Genomic DNA, 19,059 nt, shown 5'->3' with positions numbered 1-19,059 from the left:
ACCATGGAAAAGCCAGCACACCTCAGAACTCACCAGACCAGGAGCTCAGCTACAGACTCTAAGTTTTGCTGCCAGGCAAGCTTTTTTTTTTTTTTTTAAATAAAAAATAAAAAAAAAATAAAACAAAACTTAAAAAGCTCAAAACTCTGCTGTGCTACACAAGCCATCAATACTATCTTTGTACTGCACAGGCCATACTGAAAATGTAACATAACCCTCAATTCCAGAACATATTAGATTTATGGCATGTATATCAAAATATGATTGAACTCTGCATGCAAGCAGGAAAACCCCTCTTTACTCCAAAGATGCCACCCTTGGGAGCACACTTTCAAACAAACAACCAAATAGTCCATGTGGCCTTTTTACAGTCCTTGGGCATCCTTCTACAAAGCAAACTTCAACTGTTCACAGCACCCATCTTTAACAGTCTGAATGGGAGCAGATGGGCTGGATTTTGACACAATTGCGAGCTGAACAGAAAATGTTATCGGCTCCCCGTGCCAGAAACCAATACAGAACCTGTCTTGTATCATCAGTCCATGGCACAGGACACCATTTAGGACATGACCGCATCCCAGTAATATTGGTTGAACCCTAGGTACAAGCCATTACAGCTAGGCTATACACATTTCTATCAAATTTCCCTGTTATGGATATTAATATTTTTCCACAAACTACAGAAACACCATGAAAAGGTGCATCTTTAAGCCTATGAAGCATTCAAGAAGAACCACATGCCTGTGTAAGAAAAATACATTTCTTCAGAGACTTATAAGACCACACAAAAAGCCACAGGAGATTCAAGTACACTTTAAATAATACTGGAGAAGATAAATGTTGTGGGCTGTTGACAGTCTGTGCAGCAGGTCATATCAGAAGTCGGATCATGCTTGGGATCCACGTTTGAGCCAGCAATAGTTTTCTGTGCTACAGCCGTGAATCCCTGGAAAGCCAGGGGACTATATTGACAATGAGGGAGCTGAAAACACAGGCTATTAATTACAAAACACAACCCAACACTAGATTTTGTGCAAATCATTGCTTATGCTTGCAGAGAAAAGTTAGTAGGAAGAACAGCACCGTATCTGCTCGCTGGGTTCCCATTTTTAAAGTCTATTTTTTTTTTATTTAGCTACAGTCCATGGCAGCGAGCCAGCTCAATCTCAATTCCTCTTGTATAGAAGGATTCAGCTATATTCCTGCCATCAAGTTCACTGGACTAACTTGCACAGTGGAAGAGCTTTTGTGACGCTGAGCTAAGGAAAAAGCTTCTCTGGGGACTTCATCTGGGGACTGACTTGCAATTTAGACAGTAAGCAGAATCTTGAATTTAACATGGCATTGAGTCAAGTGTCATTACAAAATACAGAATTCCTACACACCATGGTGTAGTAGGCCTATCATAGATATTATACGCTCTTCTAGAATACAGGGACCTCAGGGAAAGCCATGTTTCCTAAAAAAGATCTTAGACACATTTAAAAAAAAAAAAAAAAGAGACACAGGTCATTAAGAAACTCTTCTTCACCAAGAATGGATTAGATATACTGCCTACTGGCCAGCTATGAAGTCTGAGAATCACTGGTATCACGGAAATCCAGAAGCTGTCTTCCCTTCTGCTTCAAAACCATGTATTTTACTTTTCAGAGAAAGCATCTCTAATCAGAATTTTTGACAAAGCAGGTCAGAGAAAAGAATTCCTGATGCTACATTCTTACAACAGGAGAAATAGCTTATGTTTTCACTTTAGGACAGGAATTATTTTTCCTATGAGATGTCTTACAGATGAAAAATGTAGCCATTTATTATAATTTTAAAGTGACTAGGGCAAGAAATGAATCTAGGGTAGGGTTCTTTTGGTAGAAAGTCACAAGTTTAGAAGCAAAAACTCACATTGACAATATACAAACTTCCCACTTTAGGCAGCATGCACACAGCTTGAAAGCTTTATTACAGTAGCATACACCACACTTTTTTCTTGTGGGAAAGACAGCTAAGTGTGGTTTTCTTCCAGAGCCTCCCACTACAAGATAACAAGAAAGAGACAACAGGAAGTTTTCCTCACTTCTTACAAAGTAGAATTTGATTAAATTCTTCCTTGCTACACTCTTTCACAGGAAAGAGGAAGAGAGATCTTAATGAGAAATCTTGCTGACTTGTCTTCACTTTCCCTATTTATTAGGGCTACATTCTTGTGCAGAGATGAAAGTAAAATCTGAGGAACGATAACAGCATACCAGGGATTCTTTAGATACCACACAAGTGCAACATATCACATGTTAGCTTCAGCCTTAATAAAATGAAAAACTGTGAGCATGCATGCAGTTGGTTAGTATTGCTCAACAAATACACAGTAATAGGATCACATGTCAGAGGGAATTTATTTTTCTACCCAGTCTTCAAGTGATACCAACGGGGGAAGAAAATAAATGCTTAATTATGTTTAAAGAAACAACCCCAGCTGGCTTTCATTTTATTGACATCCTGCTGTTTGTGTCACTACCTGCATAACTTACTCTGTAAGCTTAAAGATAGGCTGTAAGATACTTGTTCTATTTCCCAGTCTCACAAAATAGATTACAGGGTTCTGAAACAAGCTTAAATTTCAGTTTCTTTAAGCAGATAAGTCCTGCAAGAGGCAGAATGAGTCCACTTCAAAGAATTTAGAGAGTTTGTGTTTTTTCTTAAACACAGATCATCTACAGTGCCACTCAGTTCTTCAAAAGCATTCATTTAAAGTACATCTGTCATTACTTACTCCAAAATTAAGTAAAGAGACAAACAATAACATAAATGTTAATATCTCTATGCAAATGCTATAGCCTTTCTCAGCAAAATATTGACTATTACCTGTACAACAGGAAATATGTGAATGAAATCCAGTCCCTGGATCTGATGTGGTTCCAAACGATGAGGACACTTCATTTTTGGCAATACTGACACAATTTTTTCAGTTAAGGCACTATTATAAAAACAAAACCACAAATATATTTATGCTTCATTTTTCTTCTGTAAATTTCAAATGATTTTTGCAAACACAATTAGCAGTTAGAAGGTTCCCTCTAGTGGCTTCCGTTGTACACAGCTGTGAAAAGCAATCAAATGCATTTACAGAATAGCTTTTACATTGTTCTATTTATTATCAGTCCATAAAGAGCTAATTAAAACCCTCATCATCTCAGATAAAATGAAAAGGTGTTTGTAGACATAATATATGCACGCATGATGAAATACTAGCTTTAAGATAGGTTAAGGAAGACTAAGATATGCACTTTTAAGGACTTAAGAGCCTGCTTAATAAAACTGCCAAAATATCTCAATGTCACTACTGAAATTTTATGAGTATAAATGTATGCACATAGTATACTTCATATGGTTCTGGTTTGAAGTGAATAAAACCAAATTTGCCAGCAACCATCCCATTCTACGGTTCAGGTAAGGGCTGATAAAATGAAAGGCTTACCCTAATAAAAGGCATTCATCTACAAGAATGCCATTATGCTACTACAGAATCCCTTATTTTAGAGCAAGGCATTTTTTTTTGCTGTCTACTGTTAAGCACATTTTAAAAACAGGTGTCAGAGCTGAGGATGGTCACTGTACTTGCAAAAGTTAGAATTATTTTTCCAAGAAGGAAAATAATTAAGTGGTCCAGTATTGACCTCAGTGATATTCTCTGCAGCTCCAGTGGATAACTGGTACTCTGAAAGAATAAATAGGGAGTGAGAGGGATAAGACAGACCAGAGCCTGGGAATGGAGCCTGAAAACTTACACTTGTTAAGAGACATGAGAATCTGACAGAACTCTAAGACAGTTTCCACTACGGCACCACACTAATATTCTACTACATAGAAACAGCACTCTCGCTCAGCAGCGTAATTAAATGCTCAGCAAATGTAGTTAAAAAGAGTTACTTAATCCAACAGATGCAAGATCTCCTAATTTGTTTCCATGCTAATTTCAACATTTCTAATAGTTGACACAGCAATTAAGTAATAAGACACTATCAAAATGTTTTCAGAACGACACTGAAAAAACACAACTTAAGTTTTCCTTATCTTGAGATCACAGAAGCACTGACCCACCATTCATTTACACATTACAGACCATCAGAATTGACTATGCTTGTGTGACTTTGAATATAAATAAATCATTTTTGCTGTTCTGGGAGATGAGCCTGTTTTTTGTTTCACCAGTTTCACATACAGTCAGCTGGAAAGATAAAAGAACATTTTCAGAACAACTTAATTATTTCCTATTCAGCTGTTCTTAAAGATAAGAAACATTTTCTTGGCAGTTAAAACCAAAACCACACTAGCACCATCTTCATTCAGTCTAAATTTAATTTTGTGTTTTTACCACTGCTTTATGTAGTTAGCTATGATGATTTGAGTATTTCTAAGTTTAATGGAAAAGCAACAAATCGTTATTTTTAAATGTGTTAAAGCCTTGCCAATGCTAAATGACTTTTGAGAAAACAGCACAGGAAGATGTTCTTTCAAAATATGTAGAGCAAATAAGTCTCTTCATGAAACTATAATTTGACAGGCTATTCTTACTTCCTGCAAACTTTAAATATGGCTCATGACAGAAACACACAAAAAAAATTAACGTAGTTTAGGATTATCCCCTTTCTCATCATAAATGATTTTTACAGCCTTCCCTAATACAGGAATTGGTTGGCTTACAATTAAGTTCCATGCATAAGAAATGACATAAAACCAAAATGGTCTCATCAGGTCAGCATCACAGTAGTTAACTGTCTTGGCAGCAATTTAGATTCCGTTTGCTGATGCCTCCAGTTCCAACCCAGAACCAGAAAGAAGAACCAAAGGTTATTTACACAGCGACACTGCAGACACTGAGAACTCAAGGAAGGTCTTCTAATGTTGCATTCCCCAGTTTCCAGCAGTGTGGTCTCTCTCTGCCCTTTGTTTTGGCCTCTGCATCATCCTCTTGTGCCAGCACAAGCATCTGTGCAGCTGCACAGAGAACCAGAGCCAGGAACTTATTCATGTTACAACTATTTTCCTTTTTTTTGGTAGGTTTTAAGCTGGATCAGGTCCCAGTCCTGTTCATCATGCAGCCACATAAATGCTTTCACTGCTAAGTAGGGATGCACAGACATGGCATAGCAGAGGGGGTAACTGCCTTTTTTGGAATAAGCTTCCTTCTTGTTTTCCAGCTCATAGAACTACAGTCTGAGCAATCCAGAAACCCAGAGACTGCTTTGAAAATGGATGATCTCGAAAAGTAGGAAAAACTCTTTGTTATAAACAGGTAAATATCAGGTAATTCTCCCCTATCCCTTCTCCTTGTCTAAGGAAGACAAAAATACCATTTTCGTCATTTCAACAACTTACATTTTTTGACCAATAGTAGAGTTTTCCTGAAACAATAAATCAACGTCGATATCAAAGTTGCAAGTAGTGATACACCACGTCATGCCACCTACAACCTACCAAAGGAGCAACAGCATGGTTAGTTCCACTTTAATCCGAAGAGGTAAAAACAAACATATCTTAAAGGCTTTATTTGTTTTAGAAACTGAAGCTTCGTAATTTCTCCGTCCTCAGTATTATTATATAGATAATGAAATTCATATAGGTAGAATGCATACATCAATTTCTACTTACAGTATCCATGTACAAGAGGAGCGGAAAAAAGCCATTAATGATGCTCTAAGTTACTCTACTAGCCTTAGATATTAGTTTTAAAATAGTTATGGGATAAATATTTATGTACAAACATAATACAAGGTAGTCTTTTGAAAACGGACCACATCAGTATTTTAGAGATGATCATAATTTCTACATTCATTTATTTAATAATACTATTATTACTGTTATTCTTTGCTTGCTGACATTTGCAGCACCAACTGCTACGCACAATGCAAACATGGTAATGGAAATCTCTAACTATAGAAATCTGTTTCAGACCCTATTCCTAGAGATCTTTAAGCATATTTAAACTCCTCAGCCATCTCATCAACTTTACATGAAGTACTTGAGCATTTAATGACAACCTTACAAAAACATATGCAAGATAACCTAAATATATGCACAGACAATGAGCATAAAGAATAGATTAAATGTGGAATAACTTCATGTCACACCACAAATTTGGGTATTACAAAACCTTGCAATACCCTATTGGCCTCTCACATTCCAGTCTAAAACTGTTAACCAGTATCCTTTTTATATTAGCAGCCAGCTCCTTTTCAATGGCAACACTCATTTTTGTAAAGGTTGAGCATTGTCATGAAATGGTAACTTTGCAATTATATTTAGGCAAGTATAAACCTGATGCATCCAATTCTAGACATAAGTGAATCAAAATCCCATCCTAAGGCAGTCTCCTTGAAACTACTTTCTGTCTGCGTGCACAGTCTCCTTAACAGCCAAGGCCAGTAACCCCACGCAGGTTGCAGAAACTAAAATTGTATTGCAAAGCAGGGCTGTGCTACTTTGGAAGGAAGACCAGAAAACAGAAGTGTCCATTTAAAGACCATGCCATAGTTCTACATGGTCAAACCTTGGTTCAGGAATTTCTCACAGAGTCAGCACTACAACAATTCAGAAGTCTCTTTTCAGCCTGAACTCTGCTCCCTGTTGGTATCACATACTTCCTGTCTAGGACAATGAAAGGTTGACATACGTGACATTCTAAAGACACATAAAAACAGCCTCAAAATAACCTCACTAAGTGAGCTATTCCATTCTTTCACAAAGCCTCTCAAGCCAAATCCTTCCTCATTTCTAATTAATGAATACTTCTTTTTAAAAAGCATTGCGCTATCTCCAAATATTTTCTAGCCATTTTAACTGCAATTCAGGGAGGAGCAAAGTTTCCTGTATATGACTCCAACTTCAGCCATAATATGCATAGAAAAGCACATCAGCAATTTGCTTACTCTTGCGATTGTCTCTTTTAAAACAGGCCTTGCTGCATAAAAATGTTTTACAAGACAGAGAAGACCTGTCTCAAAGGGGCTCATTTGCAGAATCATTTACATAGGAAAGCCTCTTGCATTGCAAGTGTCTTTAAAAAAATAAAAGTAAAAAAAATAACCAAAATTGCTAAACTAACTTGAAAAAAAAAAAGTAATTCAAGTATACTTTAAAAAAAAAAAAAAAACTCAATTTTTAAGAAGTACCGCATGTCTTACCTTGTCAAAGGGTGTTAACCCTTTGATTCTTGCTCGGAAATACCCAGCAGCCACCAACAGTTCCAAAATTTCAGTCAACTTGATGTTTTGTTCCTCATCTTCTCTTGTTTCAACCTGACAAATAAACAATGCAATACTAATTCAGTATTTCTCTTCCACTCTTCCAGTGAATGTTTCCCAGGCTTTATCCTAACACAGGAGACATATCAGGGAAACCCTAGACTTCCATTAACAATTCCATCACTAAACTGAAAAACATTAAACACATAATGCATTTCTGCATGGATTAAACATTTTTTTTTCCTCCTCCCCCCATGCACATTTAAATACTTTAATCTGCTTTTGCTGTTCAAACTCCAGGTCCACAGCTTGCCTCACACTTGATAGTTTTTGCTCCTGTGGCCATAAGACAGCTCATTTATTCTCTGTTTTGCACACCTCTTTCAATTTCAGGGTTCACAAAACAGTACAATCACATTAGCACTTCTGTAATATTTTTTACAAAACTAGGTAGGTATTTTTTCGTGGATTTCCACCTTTCAGGTAATGCAATTTTAAGCCAACTCAAAGGAAGGTGGTAACAAAAACTAAACTAGTTTTTTTTTCTTTTCCTAGATGAGTAGCCCGGATAGTTCCAATGCCCTACAGCTTTATCAGCACACGCTTGTGAAGTGCTTTTTCACCACGATATAGGATGAATCCCCCCAGCTACCAGAATATTCGTGCCTTACCACAGGCGCTGCACACCCAAGCTCTCAGCCCAAGGCCAGCGCTGGCCAACAGCGCTGGGGGGGCTCCCACCTCACAGCCCCCCTATTTACCCTCTGAGGGAAAAGGAGAAAAATAACCCCAAGGGGACCGCTTCGCCCTTCCCCGATGCCCTTTAAAGCCTGCCAAGCCCCCCTTTGGATAGCAGGGCGCACGGAAGGAGACCCACAGGACGCAGCCCGGCACCCCCAGACCGCCCCGGGACCCCCTCACGGGGCCATGGGCAGGGAGGGCGCGGGGCCGGGTCCACCCGTGGCCGGTGCCGGCCCCACAGCGGCGGGGCAAGGGCCGAAGGGGGGCTGCTACGGTACCTGCTGGGGGCCCTGGCTCTCCTGTCCCCGGGGGCCGACCATGGCCCTCCGGTGTCCGGCCGCTCCGCCTGTCACGTCCTCTCTCCTCCCTCCCCCCCCCCCCCCCCAAACCCCCAGGGCAGGGGGGGTTCCCAGCCGGCAGCTGCCGGGTCCCCCCGCCCCCGCTCAATGGTTCGCCCGCACCCTCCTTGCGTGCAAGCGCATCCGGGCCGTGCCATTCGCGGCCGAGGGGGGGTGGGGGGGGGAATGTGGGGGAAAGAGGGCGGGGGCTGCGCGGCTCCCCGGCGCCTCATGTGACCGCTCGGAGCGCAACCGCCGCGGCGCCGTCCCGCCCCCGCCCCCGCCCGCAGCGCCCCTGGGGGCGCCCCCGGGTGCCCCCGTGCCCGCGGCGGGCTGAGGTGATCGCCTCACGTCCCTGGCACCGCTGTTTGAATCGAATTTATTCTTTATATTTATTTATTTATTTTTGTATTTCCCCCTTCATTCTTATTTGTGAAAGGAGGCGGTCTGGCAGCTTGCTGAGAGGTGTGATCTGAGAGACGCCTCGTGCCCTGCTAGGCGGTTCCACCCCTCATTTGTAGCCTGGTGGTGGTCGGTGAAGTAACAGCCGCGGCGGGCTGTTACACATAAATATTTTCTGGCCTGGAGATGTGTCTTTGCCCTCAGGACCCCTTCTTAGGTTGGTGCCGCCTCTGCAGCGACTGTCCACAGAGTATGGGGCTCATCTGGGGCCTGCGTGTGGGTTTGGACCACTAGGAAGGCAGCTGGATATTCCGCTGGAATACGTATTCCTTTGGCATATTCCATTGGCAGATCCAGTGGATGTAAACCACAAGCTCACAAGTGCATCTGCAAGCACTAGATCTGCCCAAGCCAGGCCTCCTGTCACCCAGCGGTGGCACTGAGCGCATTGGCAGGGCCAGGGGCTGGAAAGCTGCTGTCAGACACCAGTTCCTAACACCCAGCCTGCACTTTGGACTCATGAGTAAAGTTTGGTGGATACACAAGGATTTGCAGGGTGATAACAGCCCAGAAGTAAACTAGTCCACAGCTTGGAGGCAGGGTAGCTTCTCTTGTTGACTGCAGCCTCAGAAATACCTGATGGCAATTTCTCTTCATATCTACCTTCTACGTTCAGTTTCTAGGCTCTTTGCCGTACACAGAGCATTATCAGAAATAAACTCTGTATTAGGCTGCAACTAGAGACATCTCAGGGAGGTGAAGGAACAAGAACAGCCATGTGAGAGCATCTTTTCCATCCGTTGGAGGGCAGCAGAGCATACACAAGCAAGTCCGTACTGACTCCTTCTGTGACAGAGTGATCAAAACAATAATAATAAAAGCAAAAATATGCCAGACTGGCTCAGCCTGCATCCTGGTATAACCACAGGCCATGTCTTAATTAGAGTTGCAGAAAACTGTTTTGCAGCCCCAGAGGCTAACGTGCTCACCAGAGCAATACATGCTTTCTGCTTTTTGTCTGCTTTCTACTCACAGAGAACTGTAAGGATCTAATTTGTTTGTCATGGAGAGAAAGACTGAAACAAAGCAGAAGGACAAGAAGAGTTGAACGGAAGCAGTGTTTGGGATGGATGGGACCTTTGGAGGCATTGGCCTATACAGGTTGTAGTACAACTACCGAAAAGAAGCCTCAACTTAGAAACAAGATTTCTGAGCCATGATACTGTCACAAAATTCCTTTCCAAAGAAGCATGTTAATCAAACCTACTCTGGAAAACTTACTGTTTTGTTGGCTTTTTGAAGCACAGTAAAGAAAAGGAGGCAGATGGCTAACTAAGTCCTATAGACTTTAAAACTCATGCATTGATACACAACATCACAAAGCTGATTAAAACTATATACTTACTTCTTTTAATTTGCTCTTTGTTTATGTGATCATGAGGACTGGAAACATTTTTCACCTTTGCAGTGAAGGCTGAAATTTTCCTATACCTGATATATGGCTAGGCATGAAAACACAAAAATGCATCTCTATTGTCATTACAACTCAACTTTGATTACTTGAAACTCAATAAAATAGTCTACAGGAGCTTTGCTTTCCGATACCTAATTGTGATGCAAATCCACCTGATTATTCAGAGTCATTGTCCCCTATGACATTCAGATAATCAATCTTCTAAATACCAATTAGGTTTTAAAAAAGTCCCAAGAGGGATACAGTGTAAAAAGGAAAACCTCCCTTCCCTCTGATCTCTAGATTTTGTACTTGCAAATATGTAGGAGGTTCAGTTCTAGTCATAGTTTTCTCCTTCCCTGCTCTATTTTGATCTGTGAAGGTCAGCCACATTCTGGCTCTTGGTGCAGCTGCTTTGAACAACACTGTCTTGATTTTCCATTTTCATTCATCTTGACCCCATGAAGCTGAACTAAATAGTTTCCTCACTTTTTATAACCACAAAATTCATTTTGCTGTTCAGCCTGGACCTCTGACAGTAACAGACTTGGTCACCACTGAATGTAGCAATCAGGTTTCACTGTATCTTTCAGCACATATTTGCTTTTTGTCATAGCAAGAATTAAAAGATGAGGTGGAGTAGTGACAGCAACAGCAAGGGCTCCACTCATCCTTAGGTGGAGTTAGATAAATAATCAGATAGGGTTAGGTAATTTTCCAATGGTCTCTATGATACGACTTTTTGTTTTGTTTTGTTTTGTAAGTTCTGCATGATAGATAAAATACGATAAAGTCTAACTCCCTGTATAATGGTCTTTTAGTATAGGGTCCTTTGGATGGGGTACAATGTTCTTTTATATATGACATAAATAAACTGTCATGGACATATCTTGCAGTAAATGGAAAGGATTCAAGTCATTTCCCTGGACTATGGACCTCAATAATGTCATGATTGCATCTTCTCAGTTGTGTACCTAATTTCAGGAGAAGCTGAAGGCAACTGTGGGGGACGGAACCCAAGCCTTCTGGCGCCAGTATCATTTTTTTTGCCCTATTTTCTGTGGCTCAGTTCTTGGGTGAGCTCTGTTTGCAGCCCATGTTGGTGCCATGCAGCTCCAGCACACCAATGACCTTCATCCTGTTCCACAATGAAACAATTCCTGCCATGAAGGTTTTCATCTAAATTTCTGGAATTAGCAAGACTCCAGGCACAGCAGCAGTGCCTTCCCCTATATGCATTTACTGTCTTTTTCTTTTTTGTTGTTCAGTTGTTCAGTTCCCCTTCATCTATTGTGTAAGTGTAATAGGCTTGAGGGGCCATTTGATAGGGAATTGCAAATTCCCAATTATCATCTGTGGCAGTGAGATGCTGTGCACTGTGAAATGAAAAAGTCACAGACCTGTTACAGTAGCCATTGCGTTAGAAGCTGCAGCAGACCATTGCATCCCATCAGACAGGCTGATATGTTTACTTGTAAAGTATGGTGCCCTTTCAGCAATCACAGTTGACATTAAATAGTGATGTTTTAAACATGCCTACTTTCGCATCCGTTGGTGACATTTAGAAGACGCAGTTTAACCAAGATCCTATTCAGTCTCTCCTCTGAATAATTCCTATTCCCAGCATTTAATAGTTTAAAACATACAGGGAGACAGCAAGACATTTTTCTTGTAAATGATGTGTGTCATTTTTAATACTCTTTCATTAAGATTGGCAAAATTAACATGAACATTTTTTAGCCCACTTACTAAGCTGCTAGTTTATCCCAAGCAAATCCAAGGCAAATACAGGCAAAAAAGATGGAAGTAATGGATGAGAAAATGGAAGAAGCTCTTGTTCACAGTCACCTTCTTGGTGATAGGAGTTAGCAAAGGGCCTTGCAAGAGTTTGTTTTTTTAAGTAGGTGGACCAGGAAAAACTTTATGGCTTGTGGAATTTGGACAAGACAGTCCAATGGTGAAAATCTTTATGTTCTTGGTAAGAAAAAACAACAACAAACAAAACAACCAACCAACCAACCAACCAAACAAACAAAAAAAACATGCTCCTTCAAGGTCTATGTAGGCTAAAAATTGGTGGCTGATGCTCTGTACAGTTTCATCTGTGAAACCTCTCTCACAGTGGTCTGGCTGGAGAGTGAGATAATAACATGAAGATCTGATGAATAGGAAAGTTTTTACCAGACTCCTCTTCTGCAATGCCATGATTTGGGTCACACCACTCAAAGACTGTGGTCAGAATATTCGAATGATTGGTCATTTTGGGTTCTTTGATTTTGGAGAAACTTGATAAGAAACTTCCTTTTCAGAGTGCCTACTGGGCCCACCTTGAATATCAGGCTATCGAGGAGTCACCTTCCATGGACAACATCCTCATGAAGACTGAAAGTAGTTTGTTTTCATAACCAGTACATAGGGGCATAGTTTTCATAGTGGCACAAGGGAGAGAAATGCATTCAGAAGCCTCTTCTGGCCCTAATAATCTCTTTCCTCTAATGTCAATTAGTCTGGCATTATTTATATTAAGGACTTAAAACCTGTCAATACAACATCCTTCAAACAACAACTGTGGTTCTCATCCGGGACATTTTTGAATGTGGAGTAGGAGCTGCCAAGAATAAATGGGAGATAATGAGGGAGATTCGTGGAGATTCCTGCCAGAAGCCCAGAACACATGCAGGCAGGCAGAAAAGGTGCACTGAAAAGCAGCAAACCACCTGCTTTAAACCCTTCACCTTCCTCTCTGCCCTGCTCTCCAGAGTTGTAATGGCACAGGGGCTCTTCTGGCTCATGGCGAGGAGGGGGTACCGTGGGGACAGCTCTGTTTCTACATGGGTACACATTGCAACATCCAGGCAAGGACAGGCACAGCACAGACTGACACGGAGCAATTATCCATAGTGAAGCCTGTTCAGGACAATGCTGTTACACATCTTCTCTTTTGAAAGTCTCAGGGCATCTGTAGCTGTTAGTGTGGGGAGAAATGCATCTATGGGAGAATACAGTGGGCTTTTTCTGACTCATGTATCATCCACAAAACAGGTAATTAAGTCTGAGTCATGGAGTCCTTACCTGAGAAGGTACAAAGCAAATGAGAACAATTGCACTGTAAGTGTGTCACGTAGTCTTCGATTTGGGCCAGGATATTAAATTTTGTTCAGATCACAGCTGTGTCTGTGGAGCTAGCACCGGGGAGAAATGTTTTGTTTCATTTTTATATTTAGACTGAGCAAATCTGATTTGGAATTGTTGGAAAACAAAAAGCAGAAGAACTTATATTATGCTTTTAAAAGGTAAAACTTTTCCAAATAGAATCAAGCTTTAAGATGTTTCTGGTGTTCAACGAACAAAAGAATACAGGTTGTTGGATCACTGACTGTCTTTCTTTACAAAGATTCCGACAAATCTTTACAAAGGGGCAGAGAGTTGTGTATGTTCACCTTTTTTTTAATTTTTTTTTTCTTTTTGTATTTTTTAGGCAAAATATATGGATTTAGACTTTACCTTCTACGTGTCATGATAGTATGGCACATCCTTCCCTTAGAATAATTGTAAGAGTGAGCAACTAGGTTCCCCTGTGCAGCCAGATAATCTGAAAGAGTAACATACCTCATAGGTGCAGAAAGACTATCTAAGGTGTAGGAGTTTCTCCAGCTTCTCTTTTTCCATGTCAGTTTTTGTGAACGACAATCAGAAAGAGAGAAGTAGGATGAACAAGAGAAAATATCAGCGATGTAGCAGTAGAAAAGACAGGAAAGTAGAGATGCAAGGCAAGCACTTGAAGTGCAGCCTTGAACAGAGTTAAGCAAAAATGAACATAGGCTGAAAGCTGAGCAGAAAGGCTTCTGCAGTGCCAAACAAAGACAGGCCCACTTCTTACCTGATTCCTGCTTTATTCAGGTAAAATAGGACTTTTCACTTCATGTGAACTACAATCATTGTATTGAGAATTATTCCAATTTATTGACTTCTAAAACAACCTTTTCTGGTGAGAAAAACAGATCAAAATGTTAACAAATCCCCCATCTTCTTATACTATGATCTCGTTGTGACACTAATAGCACACCTTTAAGATATCCAGCACCATCCGTAAGCTACATTACAACGCAGCTTCCCTGCAGAAGAAATGAGCTATTTAGCGTCTGGGTAGATGTAACATGTACGTGTATGCATTCTGAAATGAAGCAGTCCCACAGAGCAATGTCTTTTAGAAGACAGCAACTGAGCCCTCAATGAAAAGCAAACTTGGCTACCTTCACTCCATGGCCCCCATCTTCAAACTACTTCCAAGCAGATTCTGGCACAACCCAAAACTGACATGAGGACAACACATTTTGAAGAGTCGAAACTTGCTTACGCAAAGGCAAACGCTTTGACAAATGGTGGAAGAGCACCATCTGGTGACACCAGGCACAACACCATGTTGTTCTGCTATTAGGAAATATTTGTGGTGTTCAGTTAGAGCCTGTATTTTGGAAAGCCTGTCTCACTGTGCTTTAATATGCTTTAGTACATTATTCAATTATGCATAAGGAGTACAACATTGAGCATGCTAAAAAAAAAAATCTAAGCTGATGGTGACCATCTCTCTTCTGTCCATTAAATCACAAGAAGTTCTCATAATTTAAATCAAGTGTTCTCTGTGTTGTTCTGAGCCATTTTTTAGGTGGCTTTGGAGCAGATTTTATAGGCCCCATGAAATGCAGTACCAAGTTTTATTGCACCAGACATTTCAAGGATTTTCTGTGTGTGATCCAAGCATTTTTTTTTCCTTCAGTACTCAAGAAGCTTGGCTTAACTGTCTTTACAAAGATTTTCTGTTTCCACAGAAGTGATTATTATGAAAAATGAATTAACTTTTGCCGTTCCAGATATTCATAGGTAGTGAAAAAGCATGGATCATAACCTGACTATTATTTGCAAATCATTGCTAATTTCAGCACAAACTGAACCTGAAAGTCAACAAATAAAATACTTTTTTTTTTTTTAATTATTTTTCTAAATAGATTCTTTTTCACAATGATGTTCACCCCCATTTCTTTTAAGTTCAAGGGCAAATTAAAGTTAATTTAGTTAGAAATCAATAAAAGCAATTAGTAATTATGCTAAGCTTAGAAAACACCTTCTGGAATTTTAGTCTGCAAAGAACTGGTTTTATAAGTCTTTGGTTTGTGCAGCCTAACTCTCTCATACTTCAAAAGCTGTACAAAACCCCTAAAGATCAGGGAATCTTGCCAAAAATTAGATAAAGGTCAAGAATGTGGAAACCATGGAAATTCTTAACTGTTATGCAGGACTGCTAAGTATAGAATTCATGAAAAATTCATGCTCACATAATTACCAAGTTATTTTTTAATTTATCACATAATCCTGATCCACGTAATATTAATCTAATCGTTCACTTAATAAGATAGTAAAGCATTATCCTCTCCAAAGTGTAAGGATTATCATCAGAATGTCACCTGGCATAAAACTGTGCCGCATGCCTGAGGAAGTCTGTGCATAGCATATGGCGGTTATCCTGAAAGAGAAGTGATACGCCTTGCTTCCTCCCACCACCTCACATCAGTGGGATGATGAATCTCCAGCCTGTGATGACACCTAAAAATATCAACCTTGTTTCGGTGTTGATCAGGCTGTGGCAGAGACACCCAAGTGGTAAGCCTACTGTTTTGTGCAGGGAGGAATACTGAAGAAGGTTGGAGCAGTTGATGAGTTGGAGAAAAATCACTTTAGTAAAAAAAAAAAAATAAGTTAGAAATCAGGTTCATCAGTTTCCAAAAGGGTAGGGAAGAAAAACATTACAGCTCTATAAGCCTTAGCTGCAGATGCACAGAAGGGCTCTAAGACTTCTTAGAGGACAAAATTCAAAAACAGAAAGCAAGAGAGCCCCAAGCCCAGAAGACCCAGGATCTAGCTCAGTTGCTAAAAACCCACCTAGTAGGGTTCCATTAACAGATAAAGGTCTCTACATTCAGCTGTCTCTGAAGCTTGGAAGAAACTGTCTCATGCAGAGAGAGTAAGCAGCCTACACTCATTCACAGTCCCACCTAATGGCAAGACCACGTGCATACTGCAGCCAGAAAGGCACGCACTGCTTGCAACTGAGGGTCAGCTTCAGCAGAAGTTCCTCCTTTTAGCTCAGATATTTGTGATTCAATCTCGCCAATGGTCACATGCCAGAAGGGGAAGATCCCTCTTCAACAGCTCTGCAAGCTTCCACATACGGTTATTTCCTTTTCTACAAGCTACAGGGCGGCATTGCCTTCATGCTGTGCATCTGACAGCAGGTTGATTTGGAAACAGCCGTGGATGCATGCTCCATATTCTCTCCTCCTTAGTCACTGGCATACAGGTAGCAGCAGCTATCAGTGCTACCTGCTATTTTTCCTTCACCAGTGATATCAGAAAGGAATCAGCTGGCTTGAGCATGGATCTCTCTGAAACTGTTTTGCTGCTGATTAAAGGATTTTTTTTTTTTTAATAAAGAAACCTGATGCCTCGTGGATATGGCATCGTCAGTGTTACTAAACAATGAACATTAAAAAGTCAATCTCCATAAATAATGTAATTGACTTAAATTCAATCTCATAAATAACACAATTGACTTTAATCAAGTGATTTAATATATCTGAATTATATATCAATATGAAGGTTTTTCTATCTGCTTTTTGGCTTTTGAGCCCTTGGAGAGCTTTTTTTTTTTTTTTTCTCTTGCCCCCCCCCCCCCCTTTTTTTTTTTTTTTTTTTTTTTTTCCAGCAATGACAAAATGAAGAAAACCTTTCTTGTTTGTTTCTTAATTAAAACAGAGACTTTCACCTAATCTCTTGATTCCAGGAGCTGGGCTTTAGACAAACACTGAATATTGCAGAGCCCATAACAAAAATAGGGAGAACTGGCAATGCCTTGTTACACAGCCTCACATCTTTTAAACAGGGCCACTTAGGACAAAGATTTACCTCTAAGATTGCTAGCGTTTTTCTTATCAGTCAACTCATAAGCAGCAGTTTGGTTGACTCCAGTGAATGTGTTGGATTTTATTTTATTTTTTGTAGTTCAGAACTAATGAGGTCTTTTTGTTGTGGAATTCTCCTAGCAATTTCTCTGCTGTCTCCAGCAGTTCATTTTCTTGTGAGTTTGAAAAGCTGGAGGTAATATGTTTGGAGTTATACTATGCATCCCCAAAGCATGCCCTCTTATCAGTGACTACTCCTCCTAGAAACAGATGGAAGGGGATGCCTTGTAACTTCCGTGACTTTGCAACTCGGAAAACACATTCCTACAGACACACTAACAGTTGGGCTATGTTGGAGGCTGTCCAGCCTAGTCTGGTCCAAATGGCAATTCAAAACGTGGCTCATTCAAAAAGCAAGCATTAAAAGCTGCCTCCAGCAAGCTCTGCTTCCCATTACTGCTGCCCTCTTACTTAGGATCCATGCTACTTCTGCTTACTATAAGAAGTAGATATGCAACTACCTCTTATTTCCTAAATCAGTGGCTGTGTAGGGAATACAATCACCTCTTCCAGCTTTCTGTCTCTTGAAACTGCTCGCAGAGCTTAGTCATGCTCCTTTTGCACCGTACCCCTGGCTAGTACTACTGTAACTGCAGAGACACGGTGCTGCTGTTTTTTAGACTTTCTGTAAATTAGAATCCCATCCTAAGAAGCCAACCGTTCCTGCAGACAGATCCAGAAGGAATTATTTGTGGGAAGCCTGGGGCTGGTGGGAAGCAGAGCAGGCAGTACCGAGCCTTGCTGCAAGCCACCAGTTCAGCACAGTCAACATGGAGCAGAAGTGACCAGCTTAATTTGTTCTTTTGTTAAAATTTTGGTAAAATTTGTTAAAATTTGTTAAAATTTAAAATTTGTTATATTGTTCTACTGAGCTCAAGGAAACTTCTGTCTTCATCTCTTCTGGCTAGGTTCTCTCCCAACTCCCTTTCTACTGCAGATTTAAAGAAAAATCTGGCAATGAATTTTCTTTATTGTCAATCTCTTCTATAGCTTTCTCCCTTGTAGTCAGTCCTTCTGCTATAGTCTCCCTTTGTATAGCAGGAAATATCCTATATTTTTTGATTCAGAAAGTAGGCTGAAATGAGCTGCATATGCTGTATCAGAACATCACATCAAGACTCGCCTGCCTTTATTTCTCGAGGTGTATATGAAGTGAGGCAGCACGCTGTAGAGCAGCAAGAGGTGAAGTCAGCACAAGCAGGAGAAAAGTTGCAGCTGTTCTTAGTGAGGGTCAAAGTGTTGAGATGCTCACAGAAAACAGGTCTGTGCTGAGCTGCAAGAGAGAGAAAAACCAAGTCTGCTTTTGGTAAGAAGTGAAACAGGTTCCAAAATAAGATGGCAAACTGGGGCTGTCATGCTGTGCAATGTCAGAAATGCCGGTGATGAGCCATGGACTTGCCAGCAGGCACAAAGTTTCCAATGTTAGGACAGTTCTGAAGAGCTTTGGAAGAGAGAAGGGCTGCCCGCATATATGCTGGGTGGCTGTGCCGAAGTCTGGCTGTACACGTAGGAGAAACCAAAGAGAAGAAGAAATGAGTTGTGAAGGGGTTAGAGTAAGAACTATTATTTCAAACACTTTATGGAGAAGTAAGAAAGAAAGAATCTCTAGCCTATGACCTTGTTCAGCTCTAGACTACATTGTTTATAAAGGTTTTCATTTAATTTTCGTTTAAGAGGTGGAAGATGAGTATTTTGTTCCATGCCTCGTCCAGAGCTTTTTAAGAAGGGCTGGGGACCTGAGTCTGTCCATCAGAACACACGCTGGTGCTAGCAGGCAACCCAGCGCTGGAGAACTCTCATGCAAGTCTGGTCGCCCCAAAGGTTGTTGTTCCACTTGGGAACTGGTGTGCTGGTGTTCTGTTCTCATGCTTTTTCAC

At 40.6% G+C, this 19,059-nt stretch overlaps 1 protein-coding gene across 1 annotated transcript in view; it reads right to left on the bottom strand.

Moving 5' to 3' along the window:
* CCDC93 (coiled-coil domain containing 93) overlaps positions 1–8,401 on the bottom strand; it is a 39,107-nt gene extending 30,706 nt beyond the window's left edge. Inside the window, exons 1-4 of the mRNA XM_035331659.1 lie at positions 8,252–8,401; positions 7,173–7,286; positions 5,368–5,462; positions 2,854–2,965 (exon numbers count right to left, since the gene is read on the bottom strand). Coding sequence (XP_035187550.1) covers positions 2,854–2,965; positions 5,368–5,462; positions 7,173–7,286; positions 8,252–8,293 — 363 coding nt within the window. The 5' untranslated portion in view covers positions 8,294–8,401. The remainder of the gene's footprint in view (positions 1–2,853; positions 2,966–5,367; positions 5,463–7,172; positions 7,287–8,251) is intronic.
* Positions 8,402–19,059: the final 10,658 nt, after the last annotated feature.

This window comes from Oxyura jamaicensis, chromosome 7, assembly GCF_011077185.1.
Source record: "Oxyura jamaicensis isolate SHBP4307 breed ruddy duck chromosome 7, BPBGC_Ojam_1.0, whole genome shotgun sequence".
In the NCBI taxonomy this organism is placed as follows: domain Eukaryota; kingdom Metazoa; phylum Chordata; class Aves; order Anseriformes; family Anatidae; genus Oxyura; species Oxyura jamaicensis.
Note: the sequence above shows the minus strand (reverse complement) of the source record. Positions and strands in the feature narration are given on the sequence as shown.